We start from the raw sequence: 24193 nt of genomic DNA on the forward strand, positions 1-24193 counted from the left end.
AATATGTTTATGTCAATAGTATTTGTTGTTGTTATTGTCTTTAGTGTCTATAAAAAATGTAATAATTTTTTTCTTTAATATGTGTGTGTTTTACTGTGAGATACTCTTTTTTTTCACCTCCTTTTGGTTTTTTGTTTGTTTTCTATGTAGTTATGCGCATTTTCAAAATTTTTCTTTGAGGTGGTAGCCATTCGGAACGAGCATATTTTTTCTTGTTTACACACAAGAAAAAAAAATGCTCAATTTTTTTCACCAAAACAGGGAATGTACAATAAAAAAAAAAATCACAAAAAAAATGTCTTGTAACCCCGCTGTGTAACATGTCCACAACACAACAGAAATATAAATCCAATTTTTAGAAAAAGAAATCAACACGTTTTTATCCAAACGAGAGCGATCTTTGTCACGGTATACGTCTTGCCACGGTAAAATACAAATATGATAATAAAAATAAAAATAAAAATAAAAATAATAATAATGATGATGGTGATGATGATGATGATGATAGTAATAATAATAATAATAATAATAATAATAATAATAATAATAATAATAATAATAATAATAGAAACAAGAACAACAGACAAGCGGGTAGAAAAGTTCGTATCTTAAATATCAATTACTCGTCAAAAGTTGACCTTCACAGCTCTATGCCGTCTGTAAGTCAGGCAAATTGCATATCGCTAGAAGGCCAATTCTCCAAGTGGCAATATAAACAAGCCGACGCTAAGGAGTTTAGCAGTAGAGTGTGATAAACGAGCTATCGTCGATATACATCTAATTATAAAGGATCCTGACCCCTAAGAAGTTGTGGTGGCAATGTTTGTATTGATGGCAGTGGTGGTGGTGGTGAAGTGGTTACGGGACTGATTCTTCAGCTTCTTATAAAAAGAAGCGTAGCTACACAATAAAAAAAGAAATCACAGCATGTTTTTCTGATTTATGTGATGAAAAACCAACTTTTCTAAGTGTGTTTACCTTACTCTGTAATAATTTTTAACTTAGGCACAACCCCACAGATTTCAGATGGAGGTGGGAGGTACAGTCGACAAGTGCTTATTTCAAATTCGGAATACAGTGAGACATAAATACCAGTCGGGTCTGTACTAATTCTGCCATCCTTCGCCCTTGCAACACTGTAAGATTGACAGTACCAAGTCTTCTGGTGGATCTGGTCTATGATAGAATCACTGCCAACGTCATCCCACTTTCTGTTATCTCACCATGACTACTCCGGTATCAAATGAGAAACGAGTAATTTATTAATTCAGGAATGAGACTACTGGGCGCTGCTGTTTGGACGCTGATGATTTGAGACGGCTGACTGGGCTGTCAGCATGTTTTGGTAACAGTACATGTTGGCGCTTCAAGCAAACACACATCCGTACACGCACGCAGATATATTCATATACAAATAGAAAGATTGAGAAAGTGAGAGGAACATTGCAATTTATCAATTGAGTACGGTTGTAATAAGCACTTTCTCTTTCCTCATACGCATGGAGAAATATGCTCAAACACATAAACAGTGAAAGGGGGGGAGAACGTGGGCAGCATTAAAACGAGAGAAACAATGAGACGAGAGAAACAATGAGACGAGAGAAACAATGAGACGAGAGAAACAATGAGACGAGAGAAACAATGAGACGAGAGATGCCAAATAAGAAGCACCAAAACGCTGTGCCAAAACGTCTCATACTCCTTAATTACAGTTACCATATGTCTCGAAATAGTGATTCCAGCGTATCACTGTTAATTTCACCTGAACTGGACTATTGAGAATTCAGAGTCTTGAACATGATACGGAACATTAACCATTTGGTCGAGAGACTGATGTACTCATCACAAATTAAAACAAAATCACTTGAAAGGAAGTCTCCTCTCTGTTGTACAATAAGCGGAAGTAAAAACTAATGTTTCCGGTAGGGATATTCGTCCTACTAGAAGTAGTTGAGTATATTTCCTGGCAAAGGACTTTACACGAAACATTTAATCGATAAAATCCTCTCAACAATATCCGGGGTTTTGTACCACGTTTGAAATCAATTTTACTGAGTTTCTAGTTCTTAGAGGAATCATTGCAACTGTTGTATCTACGTACAGCTAGGTGACCAGGACTGCTGAAGGTTAAGTATCTTAGTGATACGTATCATAGAGGCAACACAGCATCAAACCAATAACCTTTGACTGATTGTCCGAAGGCCTATGGATTCGGATAGCTGAACTGAAATGACACTCTGTCGGTTACGACGATGAGGGTTCCATTTCATCCAATCAATAGAACAGCCGGCCCGTGGAATTAACGTGCAAGTCATGCGTAAAGGTTATCTCTGTAGATTTTCCATAGAAATTGTAGCCAGCGCTGTTTTTGTTACGGCATTTCATATCCGAGACGTCAGATGTAAACAATCAATCAAACAACAAACAATGAGATCTTGATCGAAGATCTCATTGGTTGTTTACATCTGAGGGCTCGGATACGAAACGTCGTTACAAAATCAGTGCTGGCTTCAATTTCTATGTGATGTAATAGCACTGCTAACACTGTAGTACACGGTATTGACTTATAAAAACGCTTGATATACTTTGTTGCATAACGAAATGCCGTGTGCCTACAAAGCATTAATGGTAACGTGAAAGCGGCTGAACACTGCATAGACACGCGTACCCTTAACGTAGTTCTTAAAGAAATTCAGCGCGACAAGGCTAGCCCTTGGAAATACTGGTATAACTGATTTTTGCTAGCTGAGGAGACTAGGGTAATGGGAAATAAAGTTTCTTGTTCAAGGACAGAACGCGTCGCTGGGAATCGAACTCACGACCTTACGATCTTAAGCCGAATATCCCTAACCACTAAGCCACGCCTACATTACCAAGCGTTTTGTTATGTTACGGCACCAGGTTCAAACCCTTCACTGAGCGTGTAGTAAATCATGATTAATCACTCCAGTGTATTCTCTGCCGTAAATTTCAGTTTTTATATGAAACATTCAACGAACTAAATTTTGATTTTGTCATTTAATATTTTCAGCCAGTAAAATGGATTACACATCAGAACAAACTGTAGTAACAGATGAATGGGAATTAGACCCAAGCCTACTTCGATTCAGCACACCTCTTGGACAGGGGGCATTCGGTAAAGTGGTCACAGGTTATTATGCTCAAAGGAAGGTCGCCATCAAAGTTGTAAAAGGTCAGTTCTCATTAGCGGCCATTTTCCTTCATCGTTTTTTTTTTTCTTCCTTTGTCTGGGTGTTTTTTTTTGTTTTTTTTTTGGTCAACATCAACTCTATAAAGATACAAGATATTGGTTTCAAATTTTGGCACAAAGCCCGCAATTTTAAGTGTTGGAGTAAGTCGATTACAACGACCTCGATATTCAACTGGAACTTATTTTATCGACTCCGAAAGGATAAGTCGACCTCGGCGGAATTTGAACTCAGAGCATAGAGACGGACGAAATGCCGTTAAGCGTTTTATTCGGCGTGCTAGATTCTGTCAGCTTAAGATGACATAATATTGGTACCTGGCTAGCAATTTCGAGAAGAGGGTAAGCTGATTTCATCGACCCCACAAAAAAAAAAAAAAATTAAAGACAAAGTCAATCTCCGCGGAATTTGAACTGAAAACGTAAGGAGGGATAAAATGCCGCTATGTATTGTGTCCAGCATGCTAACGATTCTGCCACCTTCCCGCTTTTCATATACCCACTATATATGTGGCTACAGATTTTTTTTTTGTTTATTTTGTCTCTTATACTGGTTCACATATTTCCTGCACTATTTTATATTTGTGCTAAAATAAATTACATTTTAGAATTGAAATTTAATTTTAATTTCGAATCTACTTTCTTTTTTTTTTTATCAAACAGACAGCGCCCCTCTTTCTTATAAAGAAGATCTTTTGGATGAGTTGAACCTCATGAAAAGAATAGGCATCCATCCAAACATTGTGTCTATGGTAGGAGCCTGCACACAAAAGGAGCCAATTGCCCTTGTCATGGAATATGTACCGTACGGCAATCTACACAACTTCTTAAGGTAACTTCTAGAAATTTTATTGTTACTTATATATATTTTCGTGTTTATTGCTTTTATTTATTGTGTGTGTATATATATATATATATATATATATATATATATATATATATATATATATATATACATACACACACACACACATGTTAGACTATTGAAAAAATTACACCTACTCTCTCTGGATTACGAGTTCAGATTTATACCTGTTATTACTGGGGCACTAGGTTATGTAACAAACTGCCTACGCACCAATCTTGAGAAACCAGAAAGGATAAAGTTGATTAGAAGATTACTAATACAAACCATCAATAGAACTGTTAAAATGTGTAAAACATTCCAAATGCTTAGCATTTAAGTATACGTGTGCATGTTTAGACATGCAAATACATGCAAAGCAAAACACACAAATCTGCACATGCACCGACTCCAAATATATACACACAGATATGCACAAATACATCAATTTTATTTAAAATTCCAATGAAGGTGCCTTAAATTTAGGCTAGAAACCGGCTCTTTCTCTGTTGGCAAGAAATCTAGAAATAAAACACGTATGCGTCTTCTGTTTTATAGGAAGTGCAGATCTGAAGGAGAGGTACGGTTACGAAATGGTACCTCGGAGTTAAACTACTCAGTTATGGACAAGAATGGTCAAATTGAAAATGGAATAATAACTCCAGTGGATATATTGTCATTCGCCCGACAGATATCTATGGCAATGGTCAGTATCGATATTTTAGTTCCTTCTTTAACCTTTTAATGCCACGAAGATTAAATATTAATAATCTATAATCTTTACTCCCATTTTGACTCTAAAGTTATCAATAAACCTAATTTCTTAAATACTCGTAACAACTTACCGATTTTTATGGCATATAAACGACCTTTTTTGCCAAAAAATGTTTCCAAAAAAATCAGTCCCAGGTCCTATATGCAAAGGTGGGCCTCTTGTGAGATAAAATGATTTCTAATTTTAAATCTAGACGGTCCATTTTAATTAGCCTGACTCCATAGTAATAATATCTTCTTAAACGTTATTATTATTATTATTATTATTATTATTATTATTATTATTATTATTATTATTATTACTCAAACTGGAAAGGCAGCAAGCTGATAGGACTGATAGCACTGAGAGCACGCTGGGCAACATTCTTAGCGGCATTTCGTCCGTCTTCAGGTATTGATTGCACATGCCACCGAGGTCGACTTTGCCTTTCATCCCTACGGGATCCATAAAATAAGTACTAGTCGAGTACTGGGGTCGATGTAATTGATTTACATCCCTCCCCCCCACCCCGAGATTACTGGCCTTGCGCCAAAATTTGAAACCATCATTATTATTTTCGGGCGGACGAGCTGGCAGAATCGTTAGTGCGCCGGGGAAAATGCTTAGCACCATTTTGTCCGTCTTGCGGTAGATGACTGAATGAATTTCATATATGAAAGCACCTTTTATTGTAACAAAGAAAATGCAGCTTAAAATCCAAATTTAGCAAGTTAAAATATCCAGGAATTTTAACCTTGCATGAAGTATAACCAGCTTACGTACGCAGTTCTCCCATCAAACTTGTAAACAACGCTATGGATAGGTTCTTTCTGGAAAAAGAAAATTATTTGCATAAATAGCTTTGATAATAAATGGAGCAATCTAACGAGGGATGTTACCTTACAGCAAAGCAGTCAATAAATTTCATTTATAAAACTATGTTTATTCAAGTGTATAGTAGATTTAACGCTAGATTTCATGTTAAAACATTAAAAAGATTTTTAGGTTAACGTGTGCAAACGTCTGAAGCAAAATAAACTAAAACAGTAACTTTCGGTGTAATGAATTCTAAATCTTAAAAGAAATATTAAAACAAAACTGGAATTTACGGTATTACTCGTAATTCTATAGTTACAGTTGTTTCATTCCAACTTAGGAAATACATCATAGGAACATAGATATTAATGTTTATAATAATATTGATATTATGAATTCATAATAAAATATATATACATACATTTAGATTCTTTTCCTGTGTGCAATTCGTCGAACTTAGTTTCATAATTAATAATAAATATATTTTCTTCTTCTAGGAATACATGGCCGAAAATAAATATGTCCATCGGGACTTAGCGGCTCGTAACGTCCTTCTCGATTGTGGCAAAGTGGTCAAAGTCTGTGATTTTGGCTTATCGCGTGACATTTACAAGGATAACCAATACCAGAAACTAACCAACGGGAAACTTCCCATCAAATGGATGGCAATTGAATCACTTCGAGATAGAATCTTCACGACGCAAAGCGACGTCTGGTCGTTTGGAATCCTTCTCTGGGAAATTGTCTCATTGGGTGAGTCGGAATTACTTCGTGTATATGCTGTGCATGGGGTGTATGTTTATATGTGTATATATATGTGTATATATGTGTATATATGTGTATATATGTGTATATATATGTATATATGTGTATATGTGTATATATGTGTATATATGTGCATATATGTGTATATATGTGTATATATATGTGTATATATATGTGTATATATATAAATCGTTTGCCAAAAGTCACCCGACAGTAACTCAAAATTCCAGAAATACTTAATATTCAATTTTATTTATTCATTCCAATTATGAATGTTTAATAATTGAATGCTGTGAGTTAAAAATCGCCGTTTTTTTTTTTTTCAAAATTTGTCTATTTATTAGCGAAGTCTCATACAAAATATTTTTTCGTTTTAATCTTGGAATTAAATGGTTTTGATTTACTGTCAGGTGACTTTTCGCCAACCCTGTATATATAGTTTACAGATGAGATCCAGATATCTTCTGCATAGAAGACACATAGTAGTGCTCAAAAGATTCGAGCTTAGACTGCGATGTCTTGACAGGGGATCATTCCACCAAGGTAAAGAAAAGCTGTAAGAGGGATCAAGATCAATATTTCACTGGTACTTAATTTATCGACCCCGAAAGGATAAAAGGCAAAGTCAACCTCAGCGGAATTTGAACTCAGAACGCAGCGACGGGCTAAATATCACTAAACATTTCGTCCAGCGTGCTAATGATTCTGCTAGCTCGTCGCCGCGTTTTTAATATTTGATAATGATTAGATTATATCCGAGGAATGATAAATCTACCTCAATACATTTGAGGTTTTTTAAAATTCGGAGGTTCGGTGTTTTCACATCTTTATACTTATGTTATAACACCTCTTTAATGCATTAGAAGCACCCGTCTGAAGATTTTAAAGTTCGAAACAGTTCAATGCATTCATCAAATTAAACCGGGTGGAGCAAAAATGATTTTCTATTTTAAATCTTGAATGACCTTCAAAATTAGGAAGTCACTTTGAATCTCCTTGTACAATATTTTTGAATTTCATGTACAAGGCATCGAGCTGGCGTATCGTTAGCACGCCGGGCGAAATGCTTAGTGGTATTTCGTCTGCTTTTACGTTCTGAGTTCAAATTCCACTTTTGGTGTCGATTAAATAAGTACCAGTTACGCACTGGCGTCGATGTAATCGACTTAATCCCGTTGTCTGCCCCGTCTATGTTTAGCTCTCCCTGTGGACAATAAAGAAATAAATATTTTTGTTGTCATAGCAGTGGACTTCACATTTCCCTTTAAATTACACATTTTAGCTCCGAGTGAGGTAAGTTAGTTTTGACGAAGATTTGATCCTTATTCACATTATGTCTTGTGAAATCTAACGGGACGAGAAATCGGACCAAGTGAGTGGAGTATTATTACCATCGTTGAAAGTAATTTTTAGGCTGTTATTGATGATGATATGAATTGATGCTGTTTGCGCTGTTCCCTGACTGACTGTAGTTTTTTTTTTCTCCTTTCCGTTTAAGGTGCATCTCCTTATCCGTCCATCGCTCTGGCTGACCTCTATCATGTGTTGTGCAGTGGCCATCGTATGGAAAAGACCAGTAACTGCTCAGAGGAGTTGTAAGTAACTTTAATCAACTCTTCAATATAATAGATCTGCCGTTGGCAATATTTTAGTTGAAGCAAGGCGGCGATTCTATTCCATTCTATTGCGGCTGAAGGTCGATATACTCGCATGTACAAAATATAATAAATTTTACAATTATAAAATTTATACAATACTCACATGCATATTTGCGACATAGGTCGCGTTTCCACTACGACTTAAAATGGTCAGAAATCGTCCGGTAATTGCTATTTGCTCAGATAAAATACTTAAATAGTCTTGATTATTAATCCGGCCATGAAAGGAAACCATTGGGCCGGCGGATTTCCAAGATATAGCCCCCCCCCCCCCCAGATCATCACAGATCCTCCTCCATGTTTAACAGATGGAAGAAGGCAGCCGGAGTCAAACTCTTCTTTTGGCTGTCTCCACACGTATACTCGGCCGGTGGTCGGAAATGAGGTAAAGGATAACTCACCCGAGAAAATAACAATCTTCCACTGGTTTAGGGACCAATTCTGTAGGTTTTTATTCCACTCTAAATGTTTTGCAATGTTTGTTTTTGAAAGTAGTGGTTTTCTGATTGCAGCCCTCCCGTGAAATCCGGCTTTGTGCAGCTCCCGGCGAAAAGTTTTTTTATGGAGACTGGGTTCTCAAGGTGGTCATTAAGCTCTGCAGTAATTTTGGGAGCTGTACTTTTGTGATCCTTTCTAACAATTTGTGTAAGAGTCGAACGGTCCCTATCTGAAAGTTTTGGTTTTCTTCTGGAGTTTTCTTTCGACGAGGAGGTTTTTCCATCTTTCTCAAAGGCTGTCATTACTTTCGAGACAGTACTTCTTGATACACCAAACATTTCGGCTGTTTTCGTTACGCTAGCGCCTGCCATACAAGCACCAACAATTTGACCGCTTTGAAAGTCCGATAGATTTGTCATTTTAATGAATTTTAATTACGTTTTTCTGATTTTTAGCAAAACATAGTAAGCAACACTAATAATAAATTAAAAAACATTATAAATAAACAAGCTTTTGACAGTTTTCTAGATGTTCCAAAATTATGATGCTATGATATTAGGTGTCTCCATTATTTTGTCCAACTCCTGTATATATATATATATATATATATATATATATATATATATATATATATATATATATATATATATACAAGATTTATACAGATATAAGATTCAGAACTTGTGGTCCGCCTGCGGACTTTTTTCATTGGAAATTTTTGCCCGCCGCACTAAAAAGATTCCCCACACCTGATGTAGAGCTATGGAAGAAGATACAGTTAATTCTGCTTAGCAACTTTCTTTTTTTTCTTTTCTTTTTCAACTTGTCTGTCTGTCTGCTTGCCTTTGACTCGAATGAGCAGGTAAGGTGAAGCTTGAAGCCCTAGTCAAGTCTAATATGATTAATAAACTTGACTCTTACTAATAGTACGCAGTCTCGCCATCAAATAAAATGGTTGTTCTTATCTGAAAATTTTTATTGATTAAGAAACACTAAAATATTACGCACACATAAATATATAATGTGTGTGCATGCGCACATGTGTGTGAGTGTGTGTGTGTGTGTGTGTGTGTGTGTGTGTGTGCAATTGCAAAGATGGTACTATATATCGCCGGTTACGGATAAAAACGCCTACGGCCACCTAAGCACGTCTAATTGAACACACGTGAGCACAAACGCACATATTACATGCGCCTATACATACATTTATGCTTACACACACGCACACACACACACACACACACACACACACACACACATATATATATATATATATACAAAGACATATGCGGGCTCGGCTAAGCCTACGTGAGACTATATCATTCTGCATTGTACACACACAACGGTAGTCCTTTTTAGACAGTATACATACATACATACATACATACATGCACACATACATACATACATACATACATACATACATACATAAATACATAAATACATAGAGGAGGGCCCCCACACATACATTTACGCACTACATTAATTATTAATTACACACACACACATATATACATACTAAAGTATGTACGTTAATAGACCTACGTTTATACATAAATAGCAAGGAACAAATATATGGAAATATACAGAAGCAGAAATGAATATATATTTACTCAGTAATGTATGCACATAAATTAGTTTCTTACCTACACACATATACATATATGCAAATATACAGTAATACATACATATACTTCCACATACGTTATAGGCGCCTATACAATTAGACGTCTGGTTATAGACATATTCACACATGCATACAGACACACGCACCTATATGTATACACAGACAGAAAATCACTTGCAAAGTCACACAGACATACACATATACCCAGAGATACATATGCACACACAAACACACACAGCTATATATAACCCATATACTTGCAGCGTCTACGTGCATATAACCACACCCATACATATTTACATACATATATTTATATATTAATATTATACATAGATATATGCATAATCCAGAAATAGGGACACGAATTTCTATATATATATATATATATATATATATATATATATATATATATATATATATATATATATATATATATATATATATATATATATATATCCACACACAGACATATGTACACATATATCTGTAACCGCAAGGTATACGTACGTACCTCCATATATATATATATTTAGAGAGAAAGAGAGAGCGCGAGAGTGAGATGTGTTTGTATGTGCACATGTGAATACATACATTCATTTATACATACATACATACATACATAGTTACATATGTATACATACATCTGTAACCGCAAGGTATATGTACGTACCTCCATATATATATATATATATATATATATATTTAGAGAGAAAGAGAGTGAGCGAGAGAGATGTGTGTTTGTATGTGCACATGTGAATACATACATACATACATACATACATACATACATACATACATACAAGCATACATACATAGTTACATATGTATACATATATCAGTACCGGCAGATATGTTACATACCTCTATAAAATTTGATGTATTCCGACAAGTTAACTTGTTTATTCATTTTCCATAACATCACTTTATCATGTTTTCACCGCCTCCATCACACCGCCACCGCCACCACCACCACCACCACCACCACCTTCTTTGCTGGCTCTCTTCTTTCTTTTTATTATATATATATTTTTTTCTTCTTCTTCTTCTTCATTATTTCCTGCTTCTCTGATCCACTCGTTATCTGTCTATCTGTCTATCTATATCTATACAAACATACATACTGATACGTACATCAGCAGCAGACACCCACACAGATATATATAGATATGTGTGTGTGTGTGTGTGTACATGTGTATAAATATATATATATATATATATATATACACACACACAAACACGTCTTTCTTTTTACCCCCACTACATCGCCTTTTCTTTCCATTTCAACTTCTCTTTCCTTATCTCCATCAGTTAACCGCTCTCTCACCATTACGCCATCTCTCTCTCTCTCTCTCTCTCTCTCTCTCTCTCTGCTTCACTCTCAACGTCTACCTGTCTCTCTCTCTGTGTATACATATATATATATATATATATATATATATATATATATATAGCTATCTGCCTGTTTGTCTGCTTATTTATTTCATATTTAAGTATATCAGTTAAGTTATTTCCGCCAAAGCTTTATTGGTATTAACAACAACTTCCGGTGATAGTCGAAGCTAAAGGTAGAAGATGGATAACGAGTGGGTGGTGCTGGTGGTGATGGTGGTAGATGTTGATAGGTGGGTGGAAATGACGGAGAGGAAGGCGTAGCAGAACGTTGAAAGAGTGGGCAACGGAAGCGAAAAAGGAGAGGATCCTTTTCAGGTAGAGGGAAAAACCTGGATCTGTGGTTTTAGCATCCATATTTCATAAGCATATAGCCACCACACACACACACACACACACACACACACACACACACACACACAATCCATTCTCTATTGGCCAGAAGGTCTGCAAAAGTGTTTAGGATTATACAATGACAAAAGAATGGAGATTTATATATAACCTTGTAAAGCAATACGAAAAAAAAAAAAGAGCACTCAGTGAGGCAACACCAACGCCCTCTCAACGATTAGCCAGAGATGATTTTTAAAATGAGAATATATGGACTAAAAATAAACGCGACCGCTCTCAAAAATTAAGTAAAAAAAAAAAATGGAAAATAATCCAGAATCCTTATCCGGTGCCGGATTGATGCTAAAATCTATTCGGTTCGTGCCAGTCACGAGGCCAAACATCCCTGAAAGTTTCAGCCGAATCCATGCAACGGTTCTTGAGATATCTTGTCCACGGACAAACAAACTACCTATCATGACTAAAAACAATATCTCTGCCTTCGCTAAGGCAGAAGTAATTAGCAAAAAAGATTCTAACAACTTCTCCTATGGGGGGGGGGATCTCACACAGGGATAACTAAGGAGCCTCACAGATCCAAACCCACTCTACTCACTGGCAGTACTATACCGTGTGCCCTTCTCGCTTGCGTACGCCTCAGCACACCGACGCCAGCTTAGAGTAGGCCCACCACCACCACCACCACCACCACCACCACCACCACCACCACCACCACCACCACTGATATAATCGTAATTTATACCATCTGAAACATATTTGTAGAAAATTTCGTTTAAAAATATCCATTTTCTTAAAAACTTATGAGGAAACAAATTCGAGGGAACACACGTTTATAGTCATGCTGAGCATCAACAGAGATGTTAGAAAAAATATTATCGCGCTGTAAAAATAACTATGTCGCAACGAATTTATCTATTTTGTGATTTTCAGTTAAAAAAGAAACCTATAAACCACATTTTGAGAAAAAAACAATTCAAACTGGAATTTATAAGAATTTTCTACACATGATAGACTTTAATAATTGCTTTCTTATAGTAAAAGTTACATACTTCAAACTAATGAACTATCAGCTTTATTATTGCCCTTATACTAACTTTCCCCTAGCTAACTTTTGTCTTTTTAATTTCTTTCTTGAAATTATTTACACTATTTTTAATTCAGTGGTATCCTCTTGTTTTTTAAAAATCTTTTTCGTTAATTACTTTATTAAAATATGATTACTATATTATATATAACTCTACTTCAACAGGTATCGGATTATGCGGTTATGCTGGGCAGAAAATCCTCAAAAACGACCGACATTCACACAACTACGTCACCTACTGGAATATTTACTATCCAAAGACTGTAACTATTTGGAACTGGACAATATCAATGTGCCTTTAGCAGCTTCAGAAAACAGCAGTCCGCCTCAGTCTTTTGAAATCGATTTAGCCCCACCCCTACCTGAAAGACGTCAAATCCCCGAAATACCAGCAGACACCTCCCCAGAAGAGCTGTCAACAGAATTTCTCATCAGACGTGTGTACTCACAATAAGACATATGTTGTTATGAAGACTGAGAAAATGGAATGTATCCATTATTTCCACTGGGTTTGATCTAAATAACTGCCAAGAACAAAGGAGGAAAAAAAAAAGAAAGAAAATTACAGAAAAAAAAAAAAAAAGAAAAATTGCAATTCATAATACACAATTCTTTCATTTTTTTTTTCTCACTCAAAAGAAAAACGGGACAAATTGGTTTATTCTACAAAACAAAAGGAAAAACAAAAGAAAAACAAACAAAAACAAAGATTAAAACAATGGTAAAACGGGAATCTCTTGTTATTTCACCATGTGCGCACGATTATACATACATACACATACATACTACACACACACACACACACACACACACACACACACACACACACACACACACACATATATATATATATATATATATATATATATATATATATATATATATATATACATACATACATATACATACACATATTCATGTATAGAAGTACAAAATATATGTGTATGTATATATGTACGCATGTATATATTTGTGTGTATATATATATATATATATATATATATATATATATATATATATATTATGCGTGTGTGTGTGTGTGTGTGTGTGTGTGTGTGTGTGTGTGTGTGTGTGTACATGCACACGTGCGCACAATGTTGCCGAAAAGGAAAGAAACGTACTCAATACATGATGTGAAGTTAATATCTCGAATGTATCTCGAAGTTGCCTATTCTAAATTCAGGTGACGTAGAATGAAGTGAACCACCAGCTGATTCAATACATACATACATACATACATACATACATACATACACCGGATTTTACAGAAGATTTGCCAAAGATACATTCATTGGCACGCACGATTGTACGTAAATATAGGCATGTGTACACACACACACGCACACACACACGCACACACACACACACACACACGCACGCGTAAACTGCATAAAACGAAACCTGTTTAGCTGTTCTCAACAATTGACAGAAATCCAATTCTCCGATTTTTCGAAATTATTTTTCCTCATTTATCATCATTAATTATTAACAGCGATAACAACACCAACACCATCAATAATAATAATAATAATAATAATAATAATAATAATGATAACAGCAGTGATTATTCCAACATAACCTCATTCCCAGTGACACCAACAAAACAAAACAATTAGTTTCTCCCACATTATTTAAATTATATTGTTGTTAATTACATTTCTTAATTAATTACATCTTAATTCTATGTACACTCTACATATCCGGATATATATATTTTTATTATATATATATACATTTTATATTTCGGTGATGTAGAAAAAGTCTGTTCTTTATTTTATTTTATTTTTTTTTCCTTTTTTTTTTTTTTTTCTCAAGAGAAGATACAAAAATATTCTCTACGTAACAATTTTTTTTTTTTTCGTATAATGTGTTTTATGTGTACCGAAATACGGCAAAAGAAATACAAAGGTGATCCCCTCTCCCATAGCCCTATCGCGGACATTAGAGACGAGAACGAAACCAAAATTAATTATCAAATAAATACCAATTAAGTGAACAAACAAAAAGAGATTTTTTAAAATCCAAAATGGACGAGCCGAGAACTGACTTGCCCTCTTACGTACTCTGACACCAACTCTGACTTCTTAGACATCTTATTACCACATGGTTCTCTAGATTGTGTCCTTACCTTGGTTATTTGTACACGATCTCTACCCACGGTAGAGATCTTAAGGTTCTTTGTACAATAAGGTCTTAATAAGATCATATATTTTATGACCTTTCTACGTTATGATCTTTCTGTAGTTCGTTCTTGAGTGTATGATCTTACATTAGCTCTTTGCACAAGGCGATCTTAACCACAGTTCTATATCGTACAGATAGCTTTGTACTTACTCGTAATGATCTTACCATAGCTCTTTGCAATGTATGATCTTCCCACAGTTCTATGTAATGCTATCTCAGCACAAACGTTTGTACATTACGGTCCGACTGTTGTTCTTAATACGGTATGACCTTAATAACGGTCTTTGCAAAACATTATCTTAACACTGGTATGTGTACAGCATGGTCTTATCACAGTTCTATGTACTTTATGATCTTACCGTATAGCAAGAACTTACCACAGATATTTATAAAGTATGTTTTTTTTTTAATACTGACCTTTATATTTTGTGATCTTAATGCTTTTTACAGTATGACCTAAAAGTTCATTGTACAATACGAGCTTAGCATATATGCATAGAGTGTAACCTTACCATATTTATTTCTACATAATGGTCTTACCAGAGCAGTTCTTTGCACAATATAAGTATACCACGGCGCTTTGGTTAACACGGTCTGATTTTACAAAATATCTATATGCTTCAATGTGGTATATGTAGTACGAATTTATCACATTTTAAAGCATTTGATATCAGACTATGATGAGGTGAATTCATCAAACCCGTGGTTACATATGTTGTTTTTAACATGCATTAAACTATGATGATAACGACGACAATGACAATGATAATACGATGATGATGATGATGAGAATAAAGATAAAAATTAACGTAATTATGATTGGTAATCTAATGAAATGAGCGTAAGAAGCATGCGCGCTCAAAAACACAAGATAAATAATATTAATAAAAAAAAGCGAAAATTATAGAGATCAAAAATTACACTATTTGTGTAACACGAATACGAAAAACTAACAGAAACATAAAAAAAGGTAAAAAGCAAAGATTTCAGTTGTTGATGTGGATGGACTGAACGAAAGAGAAGGTTTCTTTTGAGATAAATGTATATATGAATATCGTGTATAAGTCGCGTGCCTAATTTCATGTTAAATCTTGGTACAAAATGTTTTCCTTTCATAGTTTTAGTATTGTCACGTGTATAAGTCGTATCAAGTTTTTTTTTTTCAGCTAAAATTAGTATAAAATAGTGTTATTTATACATGAATAAATAGTTTCAGCTTTGCCCCGGATATAAATTGCAGCCCAGACACTTTTTTTTTCATAGTTAGAATCAAATAAAAAGCCCGACTTATATACACGTAAATAGTTTCAGCTTTGCTCCGTATATTAGTTGCATCTCAATTTTCTCAGTTGAAATCAAATATAAAATAGATCGACTTATACACAAAGTAACTACGGTACGATGTGACTGATAATGAGACGTCGCTTTACAATATTTACTATCAATGGGTATTTAATTGTCCATTCGGTTACGATCACTTAAACTGGACCCTCACTTCCCTGCCTGACCAGATTTACTTACAGATGTTCAGGCTGGGTCCCATTTGAATCAATCTAAAAGGGCCTGTAATTAAATAGGGAAACAGATAATAGGTATACCTTTCTGTAGACTTGATGCATTTATATTTTATTTGTCATTATTAAGCATTTGAAGGCAGCGAGCTAATAGAATCGTCCTTGCGTTCTGAGTTCAAATTCAGCTGAGGTCGATTTTGCCTTTCATCCTTTCGGAGGTCGATAAAATAAATACCAGTTGATCGCTGGAGTCGATGTAACCCACTTATCCCCAAACCCCGAAAGTGCTAGCTTGTGAAACCATTATTAAACATCTGAAGGGTGTTAGAGCGTCGTACAATATCGTACAAGGCCTTGTACAATATCTTCCGGCTCTTTACACCGAGTTCAAATTCTGCCGAGTCGGAGTCAATAAAATAAGTATCAGTTGAGCAGAGGGAAGGGTGATGTGATCGACTAGCCCTCACCTCACCCCCAAAAGCTTGAGGCCTTGTGCCAAAATTTGAAACAATTTATGTTACATTCCTGGCAAATTAACTCTTCAAAGAGATCTCTAGTTGAAGTTGGAGATTTTATGATTAAAAAATGAGCTTCCTTTCCAACAAGATTATAAAGAAATCATTGCAAATGAGAGAAATCGACCATGACTAAAATTATGGCTTTTTGATGGCCTTGGAATTTTAAATAAACACTAGGCTTCAGCTGCATGTTCTTAATGTAGCATTTCAAGCTAGATTCAAAAGTAGGAAGGGATGGGGTTCGCAGCATAAAGCAATGACGAAGACCGCCGCTGTTCTATATCAACAATTGGTTAGAAAGCCCTGGATGCCACATCTAGTAACCATACAGAAACTCAGGAATAGTAAATAAGAAAACGAATAATGACACATTTCAATGAAAATTTTTGAACCAACAACCATTCGAATGAGCACCAAATGAAAATATATTTGTATATATTATACAAGTTATCCTTCAAATCATCGAGCATAAACCGCTGTGCAACATCTACAAGGAACTCAATAGTCGTTTGACTAGAGTATGTGTGTGTGTGTGTGTGTGTGTCTGTTTTTTTATGTATATATGACAGATGTGTGTATATGTAGATATCCATCTACCCTTCCATCTATCCATCCATCCATCCATCCATCCATTCATCCATCCTCTCTGCTCACTATTCCTGGGAGAGTCGTGGCGGTTCTCGGGTACTTCCTCCGTAGGGTCTAACAGTCGCAATCATCATTACACTTTCCGGCTCCATTCCCAAGTGTGACTAACTGAGATTATGGATATTAACCAACCATCTCATTCTTGGTCTACCCCTAAGTTTCCTACCTATTGGCTCGGTTTGATGATTCTGTGCTGCTGTTCTTTCCTGACCTCTCAGAGCATATATGTATATATGCATATGGAGAGAGAAAACAGAACAAAACAAAACATAAGACTTTTTTTATAAGACATTTAGTTACATCGGCTTACGTGCATTTCATTAACATAAGGTGATAATTAGTTATATACTGTATATTGCATAATCAAAACAATGTCAAATCGTAATATTACTGGCTTGAAACTGTCGTAGAAGTACTATTGGACGTATGTAACGTATGTCCAGTAGCACTTTGGTGTCAGATAGGGGACATAATTTACCAAAAAAATAGAGGGTGAGTAGACAGGAGAATGTTATTAGAACGTCCATGAAATAGATGTCTGGTCATTTTCCGATTGACAGTTTTATTGTTTCGTCTTAGGATTTACTTCGCTTGGGTGTTTATTTGGCTTAGACTGGCATAAACTATTTGGCGACGAATACATAGATGTTTTCGTGTGTACGCGCGCGTGTGTGTGGTATCATAAATATATTTATCTACACATACAAACATACACTTACAACATACTTGTACATATGTGTATGTGCGTGTGTTGAATAGTGTTGAATGAATGAGAGTAGTGCTCAATACATGTTATAGAGTGTATAGGCAACTGATACTGAATGCTTGCTTCATGAATCGAGTTGCATGCCATTGCAATCTTCAAGCGTTGTCGCCTGAAGATCGCAATGATGTACACACACCACACACACAAAAATTCACATATATATATACACATACATGTACATATACATATACATACACACATCTGTATATAGATACATATATGCATGCTTACACACACATACTCGCACACACATGCACGCATATACACATATACATACAACTGCCCATTTGTCATATATTTATTAAATCCATTTCTTCTATAAACAGCATTGGTTCATAAAATCATCACATAAAATTTCTCCGTTTTCCTTCCTCTCTTCTCTGATTCAATTCTTAAACGAACTGACTTATACAAATCACTCTGGGTTAGATGCGGTGAACTAAGGCAGGTATAGGACTAGAAGAGAGTAATCAGTCCTTAAAAATCCTTACACTAAATACATATTCTGTGCCTTCTTCGGGAAATTTCAATCTCGTGCTTAACGAGTTCAAGTAACAAAGGTTCAGAAATCACGTATGTTGACACCTTAATCAATTTAACAAGAATTGCGTTCTCTCTACCTCTCTCTCTCTGTATCTCTATCTCTCTCTTTATCTCTCTCTCTCTCTCTCTCTCTCACTCTATCTCTGTATCTCTCTCTTTCTCTCTGTCGGCTTGTGTGTGTGTGTGGAGCTTGAATGTAAGAAATAGGAGCACAATTTCTTCTTAAAACAAGCGAGAACATTGGACTAATAGACTATCCTTGGGTGGTCTCTTGTTGGCACCCTGTGCTATACGTGGAGTTAAAGAAGGAGCGAGGAGGAGGAGGAGGAGGAGGAGGAGGAGGAGGAGGGGGAAGAAGAAGAAGAAGAAGAAGAAGAAGAAGAAGGAGGAGGAGGAGGAGGAAGAAGAAGAAGAAGAAGAAGAAGAAGAAGAAATGGAAAATGTTGGAATGGTCTGCGTTGGAATGCCTTTGACCATCAATATGCTAATGCTAGATCAGACATTTGTGCGTCAGTATTTATGTAAGCATTAAATCTCCGTAAAGAAACGTTGGTCTCAGAAACATCCAGTGTTCTGGTGCCTTAAACACGGCGAAGGTAAACTGCGATGACTCTTGAAATCTCCTCAGGTACATAAAACTTTTTCTATTTCCAATAAGAAATGGTCGTTAGAGACAGAGCAAGAGAAATTATTGCCTTTAATGGACAAAACACTTTTGTAATCGTTAGGGCCAGATTTCCGGTTTAAAGATATCTTTCTCCCTTCCACCGGCGCTGTTATTCTTTCTGTCTTTTAACTAATATTTTTTACTTGTTTCAGTGGCCATGCTGGGGTACCGTCTCGGAGGGTCTAATCGAATAAATCGACCCCAGCATTAATTTTTGTTGAAGTCTGAAACTTGTGTCAGTCCCTTTTTGCCAAACTGCTAGCTTACGAGGACATGGTGGGGGACAAACACAAACAGTAAGCACACACACATACACAAACACACACACACATACACAAACACACACACACATACACAAACCCACACACACACACACACATATATATATGCGAAGGGCTTCTTTCAGTTTCCATCTACCAAATCCACTCACAAGGCTTTGGTCGGCCCGGTGTTATAGCAGAAGACACTTGCCCAAGGTACCACGCAGTGGGACTGAACCCGGAACCATGTGGTGGGAAGCAAATGTATTATATTACCACGCAGCCACTCTTGTACCTCATAGATAAAAAGAAATTATCTCTTTGCAATCTTTATTTTAATTAAATTCTTATATGCTAATTAGCTAATTAGTTACAAATAGTTTTATGTATAACATACTGGAAACAAGCTAACGAGAAATCCGCTACATGGTTGCTCGAAATAGCAGCGAAATCTCTCTGAAATCACTCCCTATTGCAGCAGCGTAGCGAGGAGGAGCAGCCCGCTCCGGGTGACGCTTTAATGAAAGCGGCACTTATGGGTCCGTTGTGTATACATGTATTGTCTTCTAGGAGGACGTTGGCAAACTCAAGATCTACCCTAGACGGTACATGTTCTAGCTATGGTGAAATGTTACAGTTTAAATAAGGGAAAAAGAATGCGGTGAATAACGTAGCCTTACTGAAAAAGAACGATGTGGTGGCCACGGCTGGAATATTCTTGATCATGAGTCAACTCGACCGGGGCTAAACAGCAACATTCTACATACACTGTGGATTTATTTAAACCGTCGTCGTCGTCGTCATCATCATCATCATCATCATCATCATCATCATCATCACCACCATCTTCATCACGGAGGGACCTTCACCGAAACTGCCTTTAAAACAGACTAAATAATTATGGAAACGTTTCCAAAATACACACCGATATTGAATTCGTCGAAAAAGAAATGCGTTCTATGCTTCCATATTTATATATACTGACCACCATTCACTGTGAACACTTGGTTACATATTCAATGAGAAAATAGTTAAGTAATAATAATAATAATATTAATAATTTCATATACATACATACATATATATATATATATATGTGTGTGTGTGTGTGTGTGTGTGTGTGTGTGTGTGTGTGCATACACTGTGAAGTTTGACTCATAACCAAAGGTCAAGCACAATAAAATGTCCCATCCACATTCCACTCCCATACCTCGTGCAATACAACATGTGGGGCATCAAATCAGAAAGATTAACAACATAATATGTTTCAGCAAACAATTGTGTAATCCTTGCAGTAATTTGCCGAAACGCGCGTATGTTTTATAAAGCATAAAATACCACATATGCTTTCTGTATTTTATTGACACCACACACACACACACACACGCGCGCCAGCAAGCAAAAAAATATCTACTAGAAGAACTTCCGGCTGCCCTCTCGTGTTCAAAAATGGCAAGGATACATTGTATATTGTGGACCTAGATACACAAGGCTGGCGAAACTTTTGATGGAGGCAGACCTGTATTTTCATATAAAAAACAAAGAAATTCGATGGACGAAGTACTTCAATGTACAATATACCGCAGGGTGGCGAGCTGGCAGAACCGTTAGCACGCCGGGCGAAATGCTTAGCGGTGCTTCGTCTGCCGTTACGTTCTGAGTTCAAATTCCGCCGAGGTCGACTTTGCCTTTCATCCTTTCGGGGTCGATGAAATAAGTACCAGTTATGCACTGGGGTCGATGTAATCGACTTAATCCTCTTGTCTGTCCTCGTTTGTCCCCTCTATGCTTAGCCCCCTTTGAGCAATAAAGAAATAAATATACCGCACGTATAATAATTTCTATGTCGACGTCACTCTCTCAGAATTATCATTCGGGAAAATGGAGATGCATCAGCAGGGGAGCGGCAAACTCAAGGGGTACCCCCGAGCAACACGCTTTAGTCACACCACTGGTATTTATATTGTGTTTGTGTGCAGAGAGAAAGATAAAGAGACAGGCTGGGTGGTGGTGGGGGTGCAGTACTGTTTAATTGGCTAAAGGTTTGGTCAAAGAATTCTAGATCTGGAGCCAAAGAATTCTAGATTGGAGTTATTTCATATCACATCTACTTCGTTCATGCACGGAGAGAAGCTTCAACGTTTCGTTTCACTTCTCCCTACACAAACATACATACACTATACACTCACACACACACGCATGTATGTATGTACGTACGTATGTGTGTATATATATATATATATATATATATATATATATATATATATATATATATATATATATATATATATATATATATGAATGTATATATATGAATGTATATATATGTATAAATATAAAAATATGTGTATATATATATGTTTATATACACACACACACACACACACACACACACACACACACACATATATATATATATATATATATATATATATAATATCATTTTAATTACTCCGAGGAAGCTATAAGAGGATGCACATGCACTCAACTCTCAGTACGCTGCATCTTATGAAAGAAACAGCTGTAAGCTAATGAACTTGATTACGTTGTTCCTGTTCCCTGTCATCCAATAATATATATATATATATATATATATATATATATATATATATATATATATATATATATAATATATGTATGTATGTATATATACGTGTGTGTGTGTACATACATACATACATACATACATACATAAATTCATCACCAGGTATGTGCGTGTACGTCGTGTTTTTGTGTGTGTGTGTGTGTGTGTGTGTGTGTGTGTGTGTGTGTGTGTGTGTGTGTGCTTGTATGTATATAATTTTATTAAAAATTGTGACAGTTACAAAAGAATGCAATATCAGCGGTTTATTTAGCTTACACGTGTTTCGAATAATTTAGCACCATATAACAGTTTGCATATTTAATTGAACCTTGATTTTATCGATTAATTAACCAGAACTACAAACCTTCTAACTGCCAACTATTAATATGCTGTATATATTGTTGTTAACATCCTTTTGTCTCGGCAGACAATGCAGTTGTGCATAAACTAACCCAGTCTGGTTTTTACATTTCATGTCATCTCCAGTTTTGCGCAGGCCTGGGCTACATGTAAGAAAATCCAAGGTAGCCCAATCGTCAGGATTCCTCTCTCGACCTTGCTGACGTAGTCCAAAGGAGTGTAGAGCATTACGTTTGGCACCAGCTTGGTTGCAGGAGCTGCCGGAAGAGTGTCGAGTCAAACACTAAACTGCCTACGGGGCTCCACTCCGGATTTCTTTGAAGGTTGTCTCCTTTCCGTAACCCTGGATAGGAGCCCGTACCGGGTACTGTCAGCCGGAGCCAGCAACAACAACAACAACAACAATATATATTTATTTATTTATATATATATACTTGCCAACACACATACATAAATATATGTCTGTACGAATACACATACACACACACACGTATTTTATTTTCCGGTTATCTTCGGACTTTAAATTATTCGTTAATTTTTGACCAATGACATTTCTTGAGACCAACAACACTTCGCCATGTTTAACCGTTTTCCGTTTTGCGGGGACATCACCAAAAAAAAAAAAAAAAAAAAAAAAAAAACCCAGCAACAAGAAAAAAACATAAGAAAAAAGAAACGAAAACGAATGTACCCCCAACCACCACCACCACCACTGCTACCATACCATTACTGACAAAAAAAAAAAATGGGCGGCGTTTAATACCCAACTAAATCAATGACAAAACAACCACATACACACAAAAAAAAAGTTTACGAAAAAATATATTTAAAAGAAAAAAACTTGTACATAGCTTTGTTTAAATGCACAAACGTCACAAGGACCCGTTTCCGCCCCGATCCCTTTGTATTATATATTATGAATAAATTAAAAAAAAAAATTTAAACTGTGACGTCACTTCCTTTGTAATAAAAACTTCAACATACAAACTGTACATGGGTCATATTCAAAGTGTAAAAAGACTTGTGGAACATATTTTTGACCCACATAACATCCCCACCCTAATCCCAAACCCCTTTACCTACCACCACAGCCCTCCCCCCATTCACCCAACCACCTACCCTCAATTGATGTTCTTTTAATTAACATTTCGTTGTTGTTTATATATATTTTTTTCCTTTACATTTCTTGTTTTTGTTTTTGTTCTTATTTTTTAG

General features: G+C 35.9%; 1 protein-coding gene across 3 annotated transcripts in view; it reads left to right on the top strand.

Annotated features, from left to right (window-relative positions):
• The window catches only part of LOC106883560 (uncharacterized), a 133766-nt gene extending 120243 nt beyond the window's left edge, over nucleotides 1-13523 (top strand). For all 3 annotated transcript variants that reach the window (XM_089357072.1, XM_089357073.1, XM_089357074.1), the window contains 6 exons: nucleotides 3032-3193; nucleotides 3872-4040; nucleotides 4611-4758; nucleotides 6120-6375; nucleotides 7886-7982; nucleotides 13100-13523. In XM_089357072.1, the coding sequence (XP_089213198.1) occupies nucleotides 3032-3193; nucleotides 3872-4040; nucleotides 4611-4758; nucleotides 6120-6375; nucleotides 7886-7982; nucleotides 13100-13388 (1121 nt within the window). In that variant the 3' untranslated portion in view covers nucleotides 13389-13523. The remainder of the gene's footprint in view (nucleotides 1-3031; nucleotides 3194-3871; nucleotides 4041-4610; nucleotides 4759-6119; nucleotides 6376-7885; nucleotides 7983-13099) is intronic.
• Nucleotides 13524-24193: the final 10670 nt, after the last annotated feature.

The sequence above is a fragment of the Octopus bimaculoides genome, chromosome 9 (genome assembly GCF_046866305.1).
Source record: "Octopus bimaculoides isolate indiv1 chromosome 9, ASM4686630v1, whole genome shotgun sequence".
In the NCBI taxonomy this organism is placed as follows: Eukaryota; Metazoa; Mollusca; class Cephalopoda; order Octopoda; family Octopodidae; genus Octopus; species Octopus bimaculoides.